Source organism: Hibiscus syriacus, unplaced genomic scaffold (genome assembly GCF_006381635.1).
Source record: "Hibiscus syriacus cultivar Baekdansim isolate YM2019G1 unplaced genomic scaffold, ASM638163v2 tig00111410_pilon, whole genome shotgun sequence".
Classification (NCBI taxonomy): Eukaryota; Viridiplantae; Streptophyta; class Magnoliopsida; order Malvales; family Malvaceae; genus Hibiscus; species Hibiscus syriacus.
The window spans coordinates 514,924-537,499 of NW_024063087.1; the positions used below are offsets into that span (position 1 = coordinate 514,924).

The window sequence follows — 22,576 nt, forward strand, 5'->3', positions numbered from 1 at the left end:
TGTGTTAATATGATTGTCTTCTTTTGCATGTTTGTTGAGATTATCATTCCCATGTGGTATAATAGAGTAATTGTGTATTATTGAGCTCAACAAAACTTAATATTCAGAGTTATTCTTCATGCGTAGGTTCATAGCTTATGTGATAAAGTACGAATAGTAGCATCACCGAATGAGTTTCAACTTTGACTATTTATATAGTACCTTTACTTTCTCAAGTGGACATGTGTAATTGTATTAACCTTTGATTTGTAAATTCTATTAAAGTTTTTACTATTTCATATTTTAGGTAAATGTCATAGTTCTAGTTAAATAACCCACAATAGTTGTTTTGGTTTATCTATGCATTTATATTTTGATACAATTTTTCGAGTTTTAAATTGTTTTAAAATGTGGAAATAATTCTATAAGTTAGTCGTTCTAATGACCAATATAATAGTTTGGATCCGTTAGATTCTTTGGAGCAAGGTTTTGGGTGTTACAAAATTGAAAATTTCAAAACCTTTTAAGGAGCTTAAAGAAAATTTCCCATATTTTTCACCCATTATAACCCTCCCCTAGCTGATTACTCTAATTCTATCTTGACAGAAAGTCAATTTAAAAGGAATTTGATGTATGAAGGAAACGGCACGGTGAGATAGCATTTTAGTTTGGTTTGATTGATGCAGGGGAGGGAATTTGAATACAAAACCAGACTCCTCCCAATTTCCCATTTTGCTGCTGCAGTAATACGATAAACTACAAGTCTACGACTGAATTTATACAAGCACCGCAGCTCAAATATGTACATGATAAGTAGAGGGACAAAAAGCATAATTTGACCCAAGTTTTGGAGTGTATAAGAAATCATCACAGTGAGTTAAATTTTTAAAGACTTTGCTTGCAGGGCAGGGAGATAGAGGGAGGGAAATGGAGTATATAAGAGGAAGAATTCATCATCATTTTCCTCATTCATCCATCAATTTTCATAGCAAAATGGGTTACAAAATCCAATTCACATATTTGGCCTTGATAGTATTATTGGGGGCCAACTTAGTGTGTGAAGCCACCTCCCGCACTAGTCTTGAAGATGCATCAATGTACGCGTGACATCGACAATGGATGTCCCAATTTGGACGAGTTTACAGTGAAAACAATGAGAGGCAAAAGCGTTTCAACATTTTCAAACAAAACGTGGAGCTCATTGACTCTTTCAACAACGCCAATAACAAGCCTTACAAGCTTGCTGTCAATCAGTTCGCAGATCTAACAAGTGAAGAGTTCACTGCTTCTCGAAATGGGTTCAAGGGCCATATGTGTTCCAACAAGGCTACTACTTTCAAATACGAAAACGTCACCGCATTGCCTTCTTCTGTGGATTGGAGAAACAAAGGAGCTGTGACACCTATCAAAGACCAAGGCCAATGCGGTCTGCTCTAATCTGAAATATTAACCATTGTTTTGCTTTTGCTAATGTTCTAATTGTGTTGATCTAATTCACATGATGCTGTTGGGCGTTTTCAGCTGTGGCAGCCATGGGAGGGGTTACTAAGCTAACAAAAGGTACGTTGATTTCCTTGTCTGAGCAAGAACTGGTCGACTGCGACACCAAACGTGAGGATCAAGGTGGTTTAATGGACGATGCCTTCCAGTTCATCCTAAGGAACAAAGGCCTAACAACCGAATCCAACTACCCCTACAAGGGAGTTGATGGCACTTGCAATACCAACGAAGAAGCCAACCATGCAGCTACCATAAATGGCTTCCAAGATGTGCCCGCCAATAGTGAAGATGCACTGCAGAAGGCCGTTGCGAACCAACCCGTTTCGGTTGCCATCGATGTCGGGGGGTTCGACTTCCAGTTCTACTCCAGTGGTGTATTTACGGGATCCTGTGGCACGTAACTCGATCACGGAGTGACCGCCGTTGGATATGGAGAGGATGACGATGGGACTAAGTATTGGTTGGTGAAGAACTCGTGGGGCAGTAGCTGGGGTGAACAAGGGTACATTAGGATGCAAAGGGATGTTGATGCAAAGGAAGGTCTTTGTGGTATAGCAATGCAAGCTTCCTACCCCACGGCATAAACAAAACTTACACTATATATAATCACCCATTCCTATCCTCATGTCATATATATGAATGTACTGCATCTAAAATTTCAAACTAAATAATAACTTGTTAAATTGAAAAATAGTCTCTTTCAAATTGAGTAAATTACACAATTAGTACAAAATTCGTGTAAGCTTTCCTCTTTGTCATCCAACCCTAAAAAATTCAAATATCATTACTCCACCCTTAACTATCCCTTAACGAAATGATGACGAGACACATTAGCTTAAGGAAAGATTCATAATTTGACCCATGTACTGTGAGTAAAATGTTAGTTTGATACTTTAAGAATTCTTTTTAACGATAATTCCATAAGAACTCAAAAAGTTTCTTAGAAGAAAATTCTAAAAATGTATTAAAATTAATAATTTGTGTTTGACACTATTAAAATAATTTTAAAAATTATATTTACAAAATTATAAAAATAATCAAATTCCAATGAAACTACAAATAACAACCACATATTTACTATCAATATCGTGGTTATCATATAAACACTACATAATATAAAAATACTCATTAAAACAAGGAAACAAAACATAAAACCAAAGGGACAAGCCATCTCTTTTTCATTTTTACTTGTATTTTTTTCCTGACATTAACTATAATATGAGATATATAGAATATGTTGTAACACCTGTACTAAATATGAGAATAAAACTGATGCACCATCAAATGAAAATGATGTTTCTCCTTTTATCACAATTAAGTATTACTTGTCTTGATGAATTAACAAGCAAAGAAAAAAAAAGGGAAAACCATGCTAGTTTATGTGTAACTATAATCTAATGGTCTTATTTGTCTCGTTCGCAATGTTCAAGAGAAGAACATCCTATTGGAGGAAAATCCAGAATAACATGAAAGAAAGTAACAATCAACCGGAGGAATAATTGTAACCCCCTCAGACCAATGCGGATATCCCGATCCAATCTGGAGTGTCACATTAGGGCCACCGGAGTGACCCACTAAAAAAATAGCAGAAAATTTAAAACTTTTCTTAAAACATGTAAACTCATAAAATCATTTATGAGTACAAAATAAAATTTATCAGTATTCGAAATAAAACATATTTTCAGACTCGTATATAAAACAAAATACAATTGCATGCCCCCTAATCACATGTACCATACTCTGCAACAATGCCGGAAGAGCTCCCTTACTGAATTCGATAGATGCACTGGTACAATTCTTTTAACCTGCAATGGTGAGTAATAGAGTGAGCTTCGGAAAGCTCAGTAATACAGAACTACCAGATGATGCTACATGACATGCAGATAAATGGGAAACCATAATTTCCTTATTGAATCAAACATATACCAATTGCGGAATAATTTGGAGTTCCATTAGTAGTTCATCGAGTAGAAGCCATGAATCTCAGTTCATAAGAAACCTTTCATAGTTTAACATTTTCAGGAGATCGAATAGGATATCTAGTGTGTTCCAAGAGTACAATAAAATCATAATAGGTACATTTATCAAATGACAGTTCAGTAAATCTCATAAAATCATAATGAAGTTTAACATTTGAAACTTATAGTTTAAACCATTCTCTTGTACACCATCCGCAGTTCCCAGAACTGCGTCCATAGGGCTTACCTTAAGCACACGGCAAAAAAGGAAGCCAACCTAAGGATAGGCTTTGGGGCATGTATCCTTAAGTCCATAAGGCTTACCCTAAACACACAGCAAAGGGAGCCAACCTAATGGAGCATCTTGGGGCCCGTGAGCCTACCCAAAAGTCACATTAGGTCCGTAAGGTTTACCAGCTTGATCAGAGCTATACTCTGTAATTCAATCCATCCAAAATCAGTATTTCAAAATACAATTTATGCAGTACGCATAATTTCCATAAATCCGTAATCATCGTTATCATATATCAATGAAAACCAATAATCATATATTAGTCATAGTCCATAAACCATCACCGGTAAGTCGGTGTATCAATAAACAGTAAATCATAGATTTCAATATACCATATTTCAAAATAGATAAAACATTTAAATTGTACTTAGGGAACACACTAGAGGATCCATGTATTTTTCAGAGGCATTTTGTAGTCATCAGTATGGATAACATGAACTTGTGCAATTTGTTCGGATTCCAGGAATAAGATCTCATTGAAGAGAATTGATTTCTAACCGATCTAATCAGACATTTCAAATTGATACTTTAGAATTCCACTAAGTTTCCATGTGCATCAGGAAAACGCTCAGGAACCTTTATACATAATAATTCTAAATTCAGATTTACTGCGAGTGATTCCATTACCCAAACAATCAGGGGTATTCAGAAATATACTTTGAATTCATAGGATTTCAGCCCAATTGAATCAAATGAGGTATTCAGAATCTTTTTCTTCTGCGTTACTTGCGTTTTCAAACATGACTGAAGTGATTTTAGATGAAAATATAGAATCGAAGATTCAAGTCATTTACAATCTATGACTATCGATCGTATTATCAAACAACTTGAGTTACATAACTCCCAAACTAATGCATGTCAACAAGTCAATTCATTATCATTCTAGTGTATTCACTCTTTAATTCCATAATGCAGATCCATAAATCATCCCCATAATCATCACTGAATAAATCTTCCAACGATCTTTATTTCATTTCCACGTTTCAACAATATCAGGAAATACGGACGTACTTGATCCATGGCTCATAACCCATAAGGACAATTCATCATGTAAGTTCAACAGTGTTTCCAAACTCATCCAATCACCTATTTAATCCTCAGTCATTGATGTTACTTAGTTCGTTTAGTAAGCAAGTCTATCCCGATTACTTTAAAGTTTTCCAGAATAATTCAGACGTTTTTGAATTTCAAATACACGTTGTACTTCATTTCAGTTCAATTTATTCATATAATAAAGTCATTCTGGTATTCGTGGTTGATTTGACTCACGAATACCCACTTATTAGTACTGTATGCGCTCTAGAGTTGAGCTGAGCCAAGTACTTCCAGAATTATCATCGATCCAAATTTGAGAAGATGAACAAACATTCAAGTGGTACTTATATCATTTAGGTAATGATATAGCACTAACGTTGGTTGATCACTTAAGCTGCGTTCCATAACTTTTAAGAGCAGTACAACATCCATGTTTATTTGGATTCCTTAATTAATCCAAGACATTTACTTATTCTAGGCCAATAGGGTATTTTGGTCATTTTGGTGCTTAACGGTTTTTCTATTCATTTCAAAGCTTGAGTATATCCATTCATTCCTGAGCTTGGTGACATTCTTGAGTCATTTCCATTCCAGGGGTATTTTGGTCATTTTATAAATCTAGAATATTTCAATCATTTCTTCCATTCGGTCTTATTATTTAATTCAAACTTATCATTTATTCCAGTCCTTTCGAACAATTCTGATAAAAAAAGCACCCTCCAATAAATTGTTCTTTAGGTATTTACTCATAACTCGGATATTTTCGGGTCAAGTGCCTTCTCGGATTTTACAAACGAAAAATCTTGAATTTTTCTTTACAAAGGCAGTATCTTAATAATTAAATTCGTACTTAATCAAGTTTAGTACAAATCCTCAAAGTACTTTCTCCTTCAGGGTCAACTCTGACTATTTTACCTCTCAAGGGCATTTTTGTAATTTCTTAACAAGATAATTTCGATATTAGCTCTTAACGAAAATAATATAATATAGAGATCCAATGATTAATTGTTTCCTCGAACATTCTTTGATCTTGAAATGATTCCTTAAAAGATTTCTAGTATCTAGCATAAACCTTCTTGGGGTTAAAAACCAGTTATCCATAATTTCCAAATAAAACTAACATTTCTTATGCACATCAATAGTTTTAGCATATCAGTAATTCTTTTCAGATTTATTAATCCACTTCCAGGGACAATTCTTGTCATTTTCCAATATAAGGGTAATTTCGTAATTTTACCTAATCGAAATATTCTCATAACTTATCATCTAAGTACCTTTAATGAGATAAATTATAATCTACATATCTATGGCTGATTCTTTTATCACTTAATTCCAGAACTTGTAATTTAATTCCAACTGTCCTTCAATTTCTTATAATAGTCATCTGAGCCATATTCAGTTACCTACTTTCTACCGTATTCGTATCTAGTGTATATCTTCATTAATTACACATATGAGACCAAACATTTCCATTCATTCATTTACCAATACCGAACATGTTCTATAAAGCATAAAGAGGTAGTAAAGTATTACCTCGATTTCTGTGCAATATTGATCAACCAATAAATTCCATTTGAACCCCCTCGATCTTGAATTCAACTTCCAATAATTCCTCAGATACATATCAACATAAATTATATAAAAAACGGAGCTTAATTACGATAAATGGATCGAATCGGGTGATAAATCACTGAAAAACAGATTACCGGTTTTGAATTTGGCGAAATGGACTTCGGATTCGGATTCAGGACGTCGAAAGCATAAAATATGACTTTTCTAAAATTTGGAACGTGGAATCGGATAGGTATACTCGGTCAAAGTCAAAGGTCGTTTAATGCCCGGTCAAAGTCTGTCAAAGTTTTGGTCAACAGTGGTCAACATCGGTCAACGGGTCGGGTCAGGTCAACGGGTCGAGTAGTGACCGGTCAAAACAGTTCCAAAACCGGTCAAACCGATCACTTTTTCCTTCCCCACGCGCAGTGGCGGCGCGTGGGGGCGCGTGAACAATGCTAAATTCCCGAAAAAATTCCTAAAAATTATTTTGAGCGATTTTGAGATACTTACAAAGCTCGGTTCACAATTTTGAATGGCGGAGAGCTCGATTTCAACAAATCGGAAACTTTGACCGCTTCACCTCCTCAAGCGCCGCCGTCGACGGAGACCAAGGACAACACCGGCATACTTGGAACGATGCAAGGAACACGATGGTGCGGGAGGTGTCGTAAATGGATGCTCGGATCGTCGTGAATCGACGAAAAACCAATAGAAATTGAGTTATTACCGACGATACTTTCGACTGAAATTAACGACGAATGACGACGATTCACGACAAAAGCCTTGAGGGGTTTTGTTCCTTGCTCGACAACGAACACGATGGTGGTTTTGGCTCGTCGGACGGCGAGTAGATCGGAGTTGAAAGAGGGGTTGACGGGAGAGGGAAAACTGGAAAAATTTCCAGAAACATACGGGAAATTGGGAGTATATATCATCTCATAATTAAAAATTGTTAAACCAAGAGTTTAGCCACTGAACTTCCTGTACTTCATAAAACGGTCTGCCAACTTTAAAATTTTGCAATTTAACCCACTGTTTATTTCAAAATACCAAATTAAATCCACCACTTTATAATTTCTAAATTTTAGCCCCTAAATTGGGGTGTTACAATAATAAGGTATAACAACAGACACCCAAAAAAATGGAGGAAACAAATTATGGAAATAGTCATTTAGGAATGTGGAAGTAGTATAAAAATGATATTGGAGATCAAAGTAATCTGAACAGGAAGGCTTCGAAAAATTCCAGGGTCACGTATAGAAAGAGACCTTGTGAAGGATGAATAAGTGTCTAATCGGCACAATGGCGACTGTATGTGGTCCTGATAGTGTGATGGAGAGGTTATATAGATGGGGTCTTGGAGAACCAAAGATAAAAAGTACGGGAGGCTGATGGTTCTTGTTTGAGATTCTTGACGACGAGCTTTTTAGGTTACTTGAGGAGCAGTATTGGAATTACTAGAGGAAATCTTCTTGAAGATGGAAAAATTGTTGGAATTGTTTTAGCTACCTGAAAGAATAACATGGGGATATGCATTGTTGAAATTATGTGACCTTAAAAATGATTACTGAATTGTGGGGATATGCAATAGTGTTAGGAGAAAAATGCAAATCAATCACATTGGTGTGATAAGGTATCTATTTTAGTCAACACCTTAAAGGGGTATTTATAGTCTTTTTAAACCCTATAGATAACAAATAAATAAAATAAAAATAAATCCAAAGATAATAGAATTAAAAATAAAAACAACCCCAAAGTATTTTAAATTTCAAATAATTCCAACATAATCGTCTGAAATTCTTCTAGAAACTGCCGACTAGATTGTCTTCTTGAAGCTCTTGCTGATTGGATTAGCAAAATCTACCACGTCAGACATCGTCATGCCCATGTCTTCAACCATGATTCCAAAAAAAACTGCATAATTTTCTCTTTTAGTGTTGTTTTCTTGAAATTACAAACCAACACAGAATTGAATAAAAACAACAAAAATCAGTAGTATCAAAAAGATAATAAAGAGTATTTAACAACAAAATAGTGACAAAATAAAGCATTCATCAAATTCTCCCTGACTTATTCAAAGTTTGTCCTCAATCATGTGTAAATCAAATATCAAACTCTCATATTACCTTCTTTCATCCCACATTGTAACCGGGAAAACCAAATTAGTCAAATAACAAACGCCTCAAAAAGCACCACTGAAACAAACGCCGCAAATGGTAGCAGTGTTTGTCGTTTACAAACGCAACTAAAGGTTACGTTTTTAGCGGCATTTTTAACATACGTCGCTAAAGGTTATGATATTTAGCGACATTTTTTCCAAACACCGCTATTTATCTTTTCTTTTGTGGCATTTTGTCCCAAAAACGCCACTAAATGTTCTGACATATAATGGTGTTTGTTCCGAAAAACGCCGCTATATGTTATGTCATATAGTGGCGTTTGTGAATGTAAAATGTCGCTATTGACTACGTGTATTGTGATGTTTTCTATATAAACGCCGCAAAAGATCTAGATCTTTAGTGGCGTTTTTCAAAAAGTCAGTATTAACTGTATATTTAGTGGCATTTTTTTATACAATTAAAACTAATTTTTCAAATACTATTTTCTACTCTTTTATTACCCAAATTTAACCTGTAGCATTATCCAATAAACTAGACATCCGTAACAACAAACTTCAAATCCATAACAAGAAACTTTAAATCCATAATAATAAATTAAAGTTTACATTAACATAAAATGTAATGTAGTTTAACATTGTTAACTAGAATAAACAACAGTAAAACGACCCATCATGAAATTAACACATAGTAAAAACAACATCTAAATAACACACATTGGAGTGGCAGCCGCGCATCTTATTATCAACAAATCCAATATCAACAAATTCTTATATTTCAAACAAAATAATCACAGGAAATCAAGGAATTGAAAAATGATCATTAAACTTAATAGGAAATCTAAATTCAAATGGATCATCTTTAAACATACCTTTTCACAAATTCCTTCCTTTTTGTAAAATACTTTCATTTACCTGTTCAATGCTCATCACCTCACCAAGCTTACATTTTAGTAAATTTGAAGAATCTAGAAATGCAAAGACTTTTCCATCCCAGAAATAAGCAACAAGTGCTCAAACCTTTCTCTCAGACATTCCATCAAAACGAAGCCCGAAAGTTAATAAAATTGAAATCATATTTTAAGAATCAAGTTTAACTATACCATTCTAAAGAAATAATATGCAAAAACTGGAGCTTGATGTAATTGATTCATAACACAACACAGAAACTTCATGTCTTAGGAGCCTAACAGAGAACAGATTCATGACGGATAATACAGAAAGTTCTAGTACATGACCTCCTATGTTCTCAACAAATGTTGGTTCAAACCACAAATCACCTCCGGCAAAAGGTAATTCTCTATACTACGGAAACCCAAAACAATTTTCACAAAAACAAAAAGGGGTTCTTAGCATGATAACAGAAAAATGTATCAAATTGAGGTTTAGTGTATGGTATCTTAAAATGCTACTAACCACTCAAGAACAAGCAAGCAAACCAATGACACTGAGAAACTACAAACTTAAATTTACTCTGAAATGTGTTAAATTTAGCAACAGTATCCAATGTTCTCAAAATTGCTTCGGAAAAACAAAGAAATAAGAAACAACCCAAGATACCATGATAATTCAATAGGTAAGAAAAAAACATAAAAATAAAATAGAGGAACCGAACACCCCCACCACCATTTTCTTTTATCTTTTTTGTCTTGTTTGAAAGCCAACAAAATAAGCTTCGATTACTCCCACCCATCCCACCAACGCCCTTTCGTTATTTCCCATTCTCCATCTCAACAAAAACAAACCAACCCAAAATCAAGGTTTCAACTTCAGCCAATGAAACGAAGTTCCCCAATTGCTCATTTCCCCCAACTAAATATGAAGAAAATAAAAGAAGAAACATGGTTGATGATTTTATATGAAAAAATGTTGTACGAGGTCTTGAAACACGTTGAAACGATGACTCTAGCAATGACACCATGCGTTAGCAAACTGTGGCTCAAATTCGCCAGAGACCAGCGTATCTGGGAGTTGATATGTACCAGGCATTGGGCTAATATCAGTTGTGGAACCTAACAACTTAGATTCATCGTTTTACCTCTCGATGGTTTCCAACGTCTCCACTCCCATTACCTCTGGCCGCTTTCCAAGCTGCTTCAGCTTCGATGTGGGCTCCACAAAGATTATTAACTCCAAGTTGCCTACCCTGTAGGGAAAAGACGAGGTTTTTTTTTTTCTCTTCTCTTTAATTAGAGTTTATTTGTTTCACTGAAAACATTTTTTAGAAAATATTTTTCGTAAAATGAATCACATCTTCTGGAAAACATTTTTTAGAAAATGTTTTATGGTGTTTGAAAGTTGTTGTGTAAACCATTTTTCACTAGTTCATAAATTTTTAGAAATTATTTGTTGTAAATATAAAATATAATTAATAATATTATTTATTATAAAAACATAAAAGTATTATTTTAAAAATATTAGAATATTTTATTTAATACTATTTATACCAATATTATTATTAAAATATTATTTCTATAATTTTATAAATAAAAATATTAACTCTCGTATATTCTATTAAAATAAAAATACGATAAATTATATTGAATATCTATTATTTATTGAATATCTATAAAAATATTAACTCTCGTATACTAGTTGTAAATATAATAGTATCATATATTGTTATAATATAATTGAGTATATTATTGTAATAATATTATTATTGTATTAAATTATTAAAAATATTAATAAATATATTTTAATTATGTTAATAATTAATATTTTTATTAAAATGATACTAAAATATCATATTAATATTAAATTTATAAAATAATATTATTTTGTGTATTTATGCTTTGAAGTGAAAAGTTTGGAAAAATTACTTGCGGAAAGTTAAACCGTAAGTCAATTTTCAGAAAATGCAAAGGAAATTCTGTAGACCAGGAAAATGTTTTACATTGACCAATCTGTTTTCCTCTAACCAAACACTGAAAAGTGAGGAAAACGTGTTCCGTAAAATGTTTTACGTGAAACAAACGGACCCTTAGTATTATGAGAAAATGAATTTCACAGACAAATAATTCTCAAAATTTCACATTTGATCAAAGTATTAAGATCCAAAACATTTTAAAAAGAAATGAAATTCATTAAATAAGCGAGTGAGAAGAAATGGGTAAAAACCATGTTGGAGGAGATGATGGTGGAGAGGTGGCCGCGAGAGGGAAGGTTGGATAAAAACTTGGAGGCGCCAGATGATGTTTGATGATGATCGAAGGACTAAGAAGAAAGTCCTCCATTGGAGAAGCAGCAGCAAATGAGTTTGGGTAAACAACGGGAATGAAAAAATAGGTCAAGGGGAAAAATGAAAAAGGGTTAATGGGGTGAGTTTGGGTAAACGACGGGAATGAAAAAAAATAGATCAAGGGGAAAAATGAAAAAGGGTTAAAGGGCGCGAGACTTAGAAATTGTAAACTTACGGGCATTTGTAAACATAAATGCCACTATAGAACGATTCTATAGCGACGTTTGTATAAAAATGCCACGAATGTACGAGTCTATAGCGACATTTATATAAAAATGCCACTAATTTATGAGTCTTTAGCAGTGTTTGTATGCAATTGCCACTAATGTACTGATAAATTGCGGCGTTTATTCAAAAAATGCCATTACAATATGAATCTCTTATGGCGTTTTTTAAAAAATGCCATTATATATGTTTCCTATTACGGAGTTTGTATAAAAACGCCACTAAATTATGAGTCTTTACTGGCATTTGTATAAAAACAACACTAATGTACGAGTCTTTAGCGGCGTTTATATAGAAACGCCAGCGATTTTTTTATAAAACGCCATAAGAGTTCGAGTCTTTGCCGACGTTTTTGCTTAAAACACCGCGATATGCATAAAATTAGTGTGTTTCTATCAAAACGTCGCGAAATTTGTTATTTTGTGGCTTTTATTCTAAAAATGCGGCTACAAACTCATTTTGCTGTAGTGAGTATAAAAATGATATTAGAGATCAAAGCAATCTGAACAAGAAGGCTTCAAAAAGAATCTAGGGTCACTTTGGAACATTTGCAGCCTTAGATGCCTCGGAATAACCCATGGACATTTTGGCACCCAAGCAAGCCTAAAAGCACTAAACGAAAGGACTTAGCTAAGCCACAAATCCTAGAGACAACCTTGAGACACAATTCACAATGTTAAATCTGGAAAACACTTAGGAAGTTCATTTCAAATTCGTTTTTTCCGGTGATAGAGAAAGACAAGATTGTGTTCGACTGATCATTACAGTTGTGCTTATTGTTGTGATCGTTTGTTTTTGTATCATGAGAGAACGACGTCCAGCGTTACTCAAAGCACCTAGGAGAGGACGAATTTGTCTTAAGGAAACTGTTCATCCATGCTAAAACAAAAAATTCTTCTTTGGTTTATCTTTCTCTATTCATTCGACTTCGTGTCTATATACGAGTAAACAAATCATGTTCCTCTATTTTGATTATTTACTTAGTTTTGTTCGTTCGATTCAATAATAATATATGCTTATTATTATTATTATTATTATTATTTTATCTCGGGTTAATTTTTTATCTAACAATATTAAGATAGATTATACGATTTTTTTATTCTAATCCAAGATATATGAGCGACTGATTTATTAAATCAAAATAAACATTAGAGGGAGACATTTACAACTCATTCGGAATTGTTGGTTAGCACGGTTTGCAACAACATTGGAATTCAAACTAGATATTACATTGTTATGTCGAGTCTACGAGCGTCATCATTGAAACCATCCTTGAAGACCTAGGTCGAGTGAATTGGCAGAACTTCTAGTTTACATGGATAACTTACGTGGAAAACTTGCAAATTATATTGCTTTTGCATGAATCACTAAATTGCAAAGGCATATGTGTTTATGTTCAATAACCCTTGTGCAATGATAAGACACGTTGGTATACCTTTGCAGGCTGCATGTCAAAGTATATTCTAAAAGTAATTTTCAATTTGCATCCCGTGCAGAATTTTTTTAAATTGTTACGCCTGTTGATGGTTAAATACTTGATGACTCGATGATAAGGTACATATGAAACCTTTTGCAAAACCTTTTCAGGTTTAAGATGAAACATAATGGAAGTCTCAATATTAAGTACAAGCCTTGGTGTAACTTGATAAAGCTCGTATGTTTTATTTTTCGGTAATGAAAGGTGACTTTTGATCAAGAAATCGAAAAGGTATGCGTATCCATTCAATATCTTTTATAATATTTATACATTGAGATTATACTACTATTTTGGGTTTTAATTCCATTGTTATCTATGATTTTAGTTTTACTAAATCCTGACGTTTAACGGATTCAACAAAATAGTGTTGATTATGAATTTTAGTTTCGGATTTTAGTTTTACTAAATTTTCACTATTTAATAGAAATTATTCAATTGTTAAATTTTAATTTTGACTAAAATTCATTGCGATAAATAAGGTACTGAAATAAAATTGTGACTTCGAATCAAAATACAACAGTTTCCAGTGGTCGAGAGCTACAACGAGAAGTCTTTGAAATTCTATGAATATGATTTTAAGACATGACAACATAAGATGTTGTTATATTTGATCATGTTAAATATGGTAACTGAAGTTATCATTAACCCCAAAAGCAATTTTGCAAGTTAGAATGCAATTTGCCTCGTCTAATGCATATTGGAGAGTGAATCTACAATTTAAAAGTTCAGGTGGCTCTGCAAATTCTAATGGTATATCCCCACTTATTGAAGATTATATATTACAAGGGAAAGGGCATTCAACGTGAAAGGCTCCGAGGCGGTCAACTAATATGTACATTCATGCTCCAATCATTAATGAAGTGAGTTTTTTTTCCTCACTAATTTTGAATTAAAATTTCGAGAATCTGTTTAATGCATTTTGCATGATTCTTGGACATGGAGCAACGTAAACCATTGTTTAATTAGATAACTTTGTTCATGAAAAATCATAGTTGTTTAACTTCGATCACTGTGATATAACTGTTATATAGTTTTCGACTTCTAAAGCAAACTTAATTAGTGAAAGTTGGTCGTGGTAACACAGAATCAAACTAGCTGATGCTTTGATCAAAATATGGTCAAATTTATGATGATCCTCCTATTACTAGAGAGGATGAGAAAACGTTGTTTCCATATCCACCGTTGTTGAAAATTTGGAAAGATTTTGACTTTCGAAGGTGGAACATTATTTTGAATGGATTGTCGGATACATTGTATTAAGTATATAGCATCCATAAGACTACTAAAGAATTAAGAATGACATTTGGTCATGTTCTGAGTTGTCACAAAATATGTGGGAGAATCTGTTTTATGAGCAAATTACCTTCAAATAAGGTAACGCACAAGAAAATGGACAAGACATCATATGAGTTATGGAAATGGAATAGAAGAAAACCTTACTACAACTACATAAAAGTGTAGGGTGTCTTGTATAATGTATAATGACATGTCGAGACACATGAGTCGACGACATAATACCTTTAGATAACTGAGCTCAATTAGAGTTACTTCATTGGTTTTTTAAGATCAAAAGATAATATTGCGGATCTGCTATCCAATGAGTTGAATCGAGATCAAGTTGATAAAGATCAAAAGGAAGTGACCCAAGCACATAAATATTTAAGGCGCTATGTGAAGGAATACCCAACCTAGTTGACTGGAGATGCCAAGATCTAGGTTCAATTGGGACAACCTACTTACATAGACCTTGTTAGGTCACTGTATGGGTTCTTATCCCAAGTCCATCCTATGATGAAAACAATGACTAAAATGTGGAAAATGTTAAGCAATGCTTTTAATGACCACTATGTGTTTCGTTGAGGCGTACAACATAAGTCGCCTATGTGAGAGTGAAGTTGAGCCGCTTCAAAGAGACTAGTGGGGCATAGTTTTCTAAACTCTTGCAAAACCAGGAGATCTCCACGGCTATATGGACATAACCATGGGAACCAAATTCTTATTAGTGAGATATTTCTGTGTGGTATGTCATTTCTTACACAAGCAAAAGGACAATTGAAGGACATCACATCTACTGGACAACCAGTAAGATAAACATATTTTCACAAGGGAAGGTTCAAATGGGGACATCTACCTATCCCTATGCAAATATCAAACGTAGAATCTATCAACATATCGAGTCAGTCTTGAACCATCAAGTTCATTCATGTAGGGGATTGTTTGAAAAATAGTTGAATGAATTAATGTTATTTATAACTAATTAATAATAAGTCATTTCACTTGGTGAATGAACTTATTTTTTGGTTTAATGTTACATCCATTCAATCATACCTATTCAACAATTCTCTTCATGAAAAGATTAAATCCTTTCATGGAATGGTTAAGCCCTTTCACCGAAAGGTCTTAACCCTTCAATCCATTTCTCCCTCTATAAATAGGCTAGTTAAGGCACAAATCCTAGAGACAACCTTGAGACACAATTCACAATGTTGAATTAGGAAAACACTTAGAAAGTTCCTTCTAAATTTGTTATTTCCTATGATAGAGAAAGGCAAGATTGTTTTGAATGATCACTACAAATTGTGCGTATTGTTGTGATCATTTGTTGTTGTATCCTGCGAGACCGGCGTCCAACGTTACTCAAAGTACCAAGGAGAGGACGAATCTGTCTTAAGGAAACTGTTCATACATGTATCAACAAAAAATCATTCTTCGTTTATCTTACTCTACTCATTAACTTCGTGTCTACATTCCTCTATTTAAATTCTTTATTTATTTTCATCTGTTAGATTCAATAATAATATATGTTTATTATTATTATTATTATTATTATATGAGATTAACACTTTGTCTAACAACAACTTATGTGGGGACAAACAAGCAAGTACAGGAAGTAAGTTTAAGAACAAAACATGTTTAGTGATAATGGTAAGCTAAACAGAGTTGACGGCGGGTTCTGGTCAGAGAGAAATCGATTAGATCAAGAGACAATCTCCCTGGGATAAATGAAAATATTAATACATTGAGTAGGGGAATGTCCCATAACGACGATGATGTAGATATGGAAAGTGAAAAGAATAGACTCATTAGAGGATGATTTATTGTGTATTAGGCTCGATGATCAATCGGTTGAGATGGTATCTACCAAGAATTCAAAATCTTGAGGAGCATATCAATGAGGTAGAACAGGCTATTACAACTGAACGACCAAAATCGATAGCTAGGCCTAGCTAGGATGACATTGTTGGGAATGATCAAGCAGATAAAATGCTTAATGGAAGTCCAAATAAGGTTGATCCATTCTATTCTAGGGAAATGAATAATATGGAGAATAATATGGATATATGATCGTGTCGGTCGTTTTTCAGTTGGAAGGCAATCAAAAAAAAATTTAGCACAGAGATAGAAGAACCAAATTTTGATTTTGATAAAATCTGGTAATGAAAGTTCCTCCAAAGGTTAAGAATTTTCTTTGGATGCTGAAGATAAATAGAGTTCCGACTAAAGATTTCCTTAGGATAAGAAGGGTGAAGCTAGATTATCCAAAAGATAGTTGCCCTTGGTGTGGGGTGGGTGAAGAGAGTGCTAATAATTTATTTGTAAATTGCAGATTCATTTGTTGTTTTTGAAAGAATTTTTGCATCTGGTGGAATGCAACTTAGCTCAATCCTCTTGTGATTGCTTATTTACTATCTTTTTATCTTAGCACCTCTTGGTCAAGTTTGACGAGAAAACTTTGACTCATTCCAATTGTTGTTGCATGAAGGAGCATCTGGTTAGCTCGAAATGATAAAATATTTAATGTCAAACTATGTATATAAGTGGTTTGATATTCGTAGCAAAGATGTGAGTGTCAATAATGAGCATTGAATTGATCTTTTGATGAATGGATTTTATTGTATTGATATGACTTTCGGTAATTCAAAATGCATGATTATAGAAATATGGTAATTGTGTTAATATGATTGTCTTCTTTTGCATGTTTGTTGAGATTATCATTCCCATGTGGTATAATAGAGTAATTGTGTAATATTGAGCTCAACAAAACTTAATATTCAGAGTTATTCTTCATGCGTAGGTTCATAGCTTATGTGATAAAGTACGAATAGTAGCATCACCGAATGAGTTTCAACTTTGACTATTTATATAGTACCTTTACTTTCTCAAGTGGACATGTGTAATTGTATTAACCTTTGATTTGTAAATTCTATTAAAGTTTTTACTATTTCATATTTTAGGTAAATGTCATAGTTCTAGTTAAATAACCCACAATAGTTGTTTTGGTTTATCTATGCATTTATATTTTGATACAATCTTTCGAGTTTTAAATTGTTTTAAAATGTGGAAATAATTCTATAAGATAGTCGTTCTAATGACCAATATAATAGTTTGGATCCGTTAGATTCTTTGGAGTAAGGTTTTGGGTGTTACAAAATTGAAAATTTCAAAACCTTTTAAGGAGCTTAAAGAAAATTTCCCATATTTTTCACCCATTATAACCCTCCCCTAGCTGATTACTCTAATTCTATCTTGACAGAAAGTCAATTTAAAAGGAATTTGATGTATGAAGGAAACGGCACGGTGAGATAGCATTTTAGTTTGGTTTGATTGATGCAGGGGAGGGTATTTGAATACAAAACCAGACTCCTCCCAATTTCCCATTTTGCTGCTGCAGTAATACGATAAACTACAAGTCTACGACTGAATTTATACAAGCACCGCAGCTCAAATATGTACATGATAAGTAGAGGGACAAAAAGCATAATTTGACCCAAGTTTTGGAGTGTATAAGAAATCATCACAGTGAGTTAAATTTTCAAAGACTTTGCTTGCAGGGCAGGGAGATAGAGGGAGGGAAATGGAGTATATAAGAGGAAGAATTCATCATCATTTTCCTCATTCATCCATCAATTTTCATAGCAAAATGGGTTCCAAAATCCAATTCACATATTTGGCCTTGATAGTATTATTGGGGGCCAACTTAGTGTGTGAAGCCACCTCCCGCACTAGTCTTGAAGATGCATCAATGTACGAGAGGCATCGACAATGGATGTCCCAATTTGGACGAGTTTACAGTGACAACAATGAGAGGCAAAAGCGTTTCAACATTTTCAAACAAAACGTGGAGCTCATTGACTCTTTCAACAACGCCAATAACAAGCCTTACAAGCTTGCTGTCAATCAGTTCTCAGATCTAACAAGTGAAGAGTTCACTGCTTCTCGAAATGGGTTCAAGGGCCATATGTGTTCCAACAAAGCTACTACTTTCAAATACGAAAACGTCACCGCATTGCCTTCTTCTGTGGATTGGAGAAACAAAGGAGCTGTGACACCTATCAAAGACCAAGGCCAATGCGGTCTGCTCTAATCTGAAATATTAACCATTGTTTTGCTTTTGCTAATGTTCTAATTGTGTTGATCTAATTCACAGGATGCTGTTGGGCGTTTTCAGCTGTGGCAGCCATGGAAGGGGTTACTAAGCTAACAAAAGGTACGTTGATTTCCTTGTCTGAGCAAGAACTGGTCGACTGCGACACCAAAGGTGAGGATCAAGGCTGCCAAGGTGGTTTAATGGACGATGCCTTCCAGTTCATCCTAAAGAACAAAGGCCTAACAACCGAATCCAACTACCCCTACAAGGGAATTGATGGCACTTGCAATACCAACGAAGAAGCCAACCATGCAGCTACCATAAATGGCTTCCAAGATGTGCCCGCCAATAGTGAAGATGCACTGCAGAAGGCCGTTGCGAACCAACCCGTTTCGGTTGCCATCGATGCCGGGGGGTTCGACTTCCAGTTCTACTCCAGTGGTGTATTTACGGGATCCTGTGGCATGCAACTCGATCACGGAGTGACCGCCGTTGGATATGGAGAGGATGACGATGGGACTAAGTATTGGTTGGTGAAGAACTCGTGGGGCAGTAGCTGGGGTGAACAAGGGTACATTAGGATGCAAAGGGATGTTGATAGAAAGGAAGGTCTTTGTGGCATAGCAATGCAAGCATCCTACCCCACGGCATAAACAAAACTTACACTATATATAATCGCCCATTCCTATCCTCATGTCATATTTATGAATGTACTGCATCTAAAATTTCAAACTAAATAATTACTTGTTAAATTGAAAATTAGTCTCTTGCAAATTGAGTAAATTACACAATTAGTACAAAATTCGTGTAAGCTTTCCTCTTTGTCATCTAACCCTAAAAAATTCAAATATCATTACTCCACCCTTTACTATCCCTTAACGAAATGATGACGAGACACATTAGCTTAAGGAAAGATTCATAATTTGACCCTTGTACTATGAGTAAAATGTTAGTTTGATACTTTTAGAATTCTTTTTAACGATAATTCCATAAGAACTCAAAAAGTTTCTTTAAAAAGAAGAAAATTCTAAAAATGTATTAAAATTAATAATTTGTGTTATGACATTATTAAAATAATTTTAAAAATTATATTTACAAAATTATAAAATTAATCAAATTCCAATGAAACTAAAAATAACAACTACATCTTTACTATCAATATCGTGGTTATCATATAAACACTACATAATATAAAATTACTCATTAAAACAAGGAAACAAAACATAAATCCAATGGGACAAGCCATCTCTTTGTCATTTTTACTTGTATTTTTTCATGACATTAACTATAATATGAGATATATAGAATATGTTGTAACACTTGTACTAAATATGAGAATAAAACTGATGCACCATCAAATGAAAATGATGTTTCTCCTTTTATCACAATTAAGTATTACTTGTCTTGATGAATTAACAAGCAAAAGGGAAAACCATGCTAGTTTATGTGTAACTATAATCTAATGGAGCACCGTGAGTGTTCTAAGAGAGGAACAATCACTCTGCACATGAGTAACTTATCGCCGAGAGTACATTGAACTGGTTTGCGCGAAACTTTTTTGTAGACGGGTTGTGGTGGATTCAGTTGTAGTAAAGAAGTTGGATAGCAAAGGAAAGCAATTTGGTTTTGTGAGATTCTCCAACAAACAAGATGCCTTTAGGGTCATTGAAAGATTGAATGGGTTCAGCTTGAATGGTCTTATTTGTCTCGTTCGCAATGTTCAAGGGAAGAACATCCTATTGGAGGAAAATCCAGAATAACATGAAAGAAAGTAACGATCAACCGGAGGAATAATAAGGTATAACAATAGACACCCAAAAAAATGGAGGAAACCAATTATGGAAATAGTCATTTAGGAATGTGGAAGTAGTATAAAAATGATATTGGAGATCAAAGTAATCTGAACAGGAAGGCTTCGAAAAAACTCCAGGGTCACGTATAGAAAGAGACCTTGTGAAGGATGAATAAGTGTCTAATCGGCACAATGGCGACTGTATGTGGTCCTGATAGTGTGATGGAGAGGTTATATATATCGGGTCTTGGAGAACCAAAGATAAAAAGTACGGAAGGCTGATGGTTCTTGTTTGAGATTCTTGACGACGTGCTTTTCAGGTTACTTGAGGAGCAGTATTGGAATTACTCGAGGAAATCTTCTTGAAGATGGAAAAATTGTTGGAATCGTTTTAGCTACCTGAAAGAATAACATGGGGATATGCATTGTTGAAATAATGTGACCTTAAAAATGATTACTGAACTGTGGGGATATGCAATAGTGTTAGGAGAAAAATGCAAATCAATCACATGGGTGTGATAAGGTATCTATTTTAGTCAACACCTTAAAGGGGTATTTATAGTCTTTTTAAAGCCCTAAAGATAACAAATAAATAAAATAAAAATAAACCCTAAGATAATAGAATTAAAAATAAAAACAACCCGAAAGTATTTTAAATTTCAAATAATTCCAACATAATCGTATGAAATTCTTCTAGAAACTGCCGACTAGATTGTCTTCTTGAAGCTCTTGTTGATTGGATTAGCAGAATCTACCACGTTAGACATCGTCATGCCCATGTCTTAAGCCATGATTCCAAAAAAACTGCATAATTTTCTCTTTTAGTGTTGTTTTCTTGAAATTACAAACCAACACACAATTGAATAAAAACAACAAAAATCAGTAGTATCAGAAAGACAACAAAGAGTATTTAACAACAAAATAGTGACAAAATAAAGCATTCATCAAATTCTCCCTGACTTATTCAAAGTTTGTCCTCAATCATGTGTAAATCAGATATCAAACTCTCATGTTACCTTCTTTCATCCCACAATGTAACCGGGAAAACCAAATTAGTCAAATAACAAACGCCGCAAAAAGCACCACTGAAACAAACGCCACAAATGGTAGCCGTGTTTGTCGTTTACAAACGCAACTAAAGGTTGCATTTTTTAACGGCATTTTTAACAAACGTCGCTAAAGGTTATGATATTTAGCGGCATTTTTTTCCAAACACCGCTATTTATCTTTTCTTTTGTGGCATTTTGACCCAAAAACGCCACTAAATGTTCTGACATATAATGGCGTTTGTTCCGAAAAACGCCACTATATGGTATGTCATATAGTGGCGTTTGTGAATGTAAAACGTCGCTATTGACTATGTATATTGTGACGTTCTCTATATAAATGCCGCAAAAGATACAGAACATTAGTGGCGTTTTTCAAAAAACGTCGGTATTGAGTGTATATTTAGTGGCATTTTTTATACAGTTAAAACTAAATTTTCAAATACTATTTTCTACTCTTTTATTACCCAAATTTAACCTGTAGCATTATCCAATAAACTAGACATCCGTAATAACAAACTTCAAATCCATAACAAGAAACTTGAAATCCATAATAATAAATTAAAGTTTACATTAACATAAAATGTAATGTAGTTCAACATTGTTAACTAGAATAAACAACAGTAAAAACGACCCATCATGAAATTAACACATAGTAAAAACAACATCTAAATAACACACATTGGAGTGGCAGCCGCATCTTATTATCAGCAAATCCAATATCAACAAATTCTTATATTTCAAACAAAATAATCACAGGAAATCAAGGAATTGAAAAATGATCGTTAAACTTAACAGGAAATCTAAATTCAAATGGGTAATCTTTAAACATACCTTTTCACAAATTCCTTCCTTTTTGTAAATGAAATACTTTCATTTACCTGTTCAATGCTCATCACCTCACCAAGCTTACATTTTAGTAAATTTGAAGAATCTAGAAATGCAGCAAACTCGTCCATCCCAGAAATAAGCAACAAGTGCTCAACCTTTTCT

At 34.0% G+C, this 22,576-nt stretch overlaps 1 protein-coding gene and 1 pseudogene across 1 annotated transcript; both read left to right on the top strand.

The window, feature by feature from the left end:
• Positions 1-972: 972 nt before the first annotated feature.
• LOC120162932 lies at positions 973-2,063 on the top strand (annotated as a pseudogene).
• Positions 2,064-18,298: 16,235 nt separating this feature from the next.
• Positions 18,299-19,398, top strand: LOC120162915 (senescence-specific cysteine protease SAG39-like). Its single transcript, XM_039172971.1, has 2 exons — positions 18,299-18,731; positions 18,806-19,398. The coding sequence occupies exons 1-2, from the start codon at positions 18,299-18,301 to the stop codon at positions 19,396-19,398; spliced, it is 1,026 nt and encodes a 341-aa protein (XP_039028902.1).
• The last annotated feature ends 3,178 nt before the right edge of the window (positions 19,399-22,576 follow it).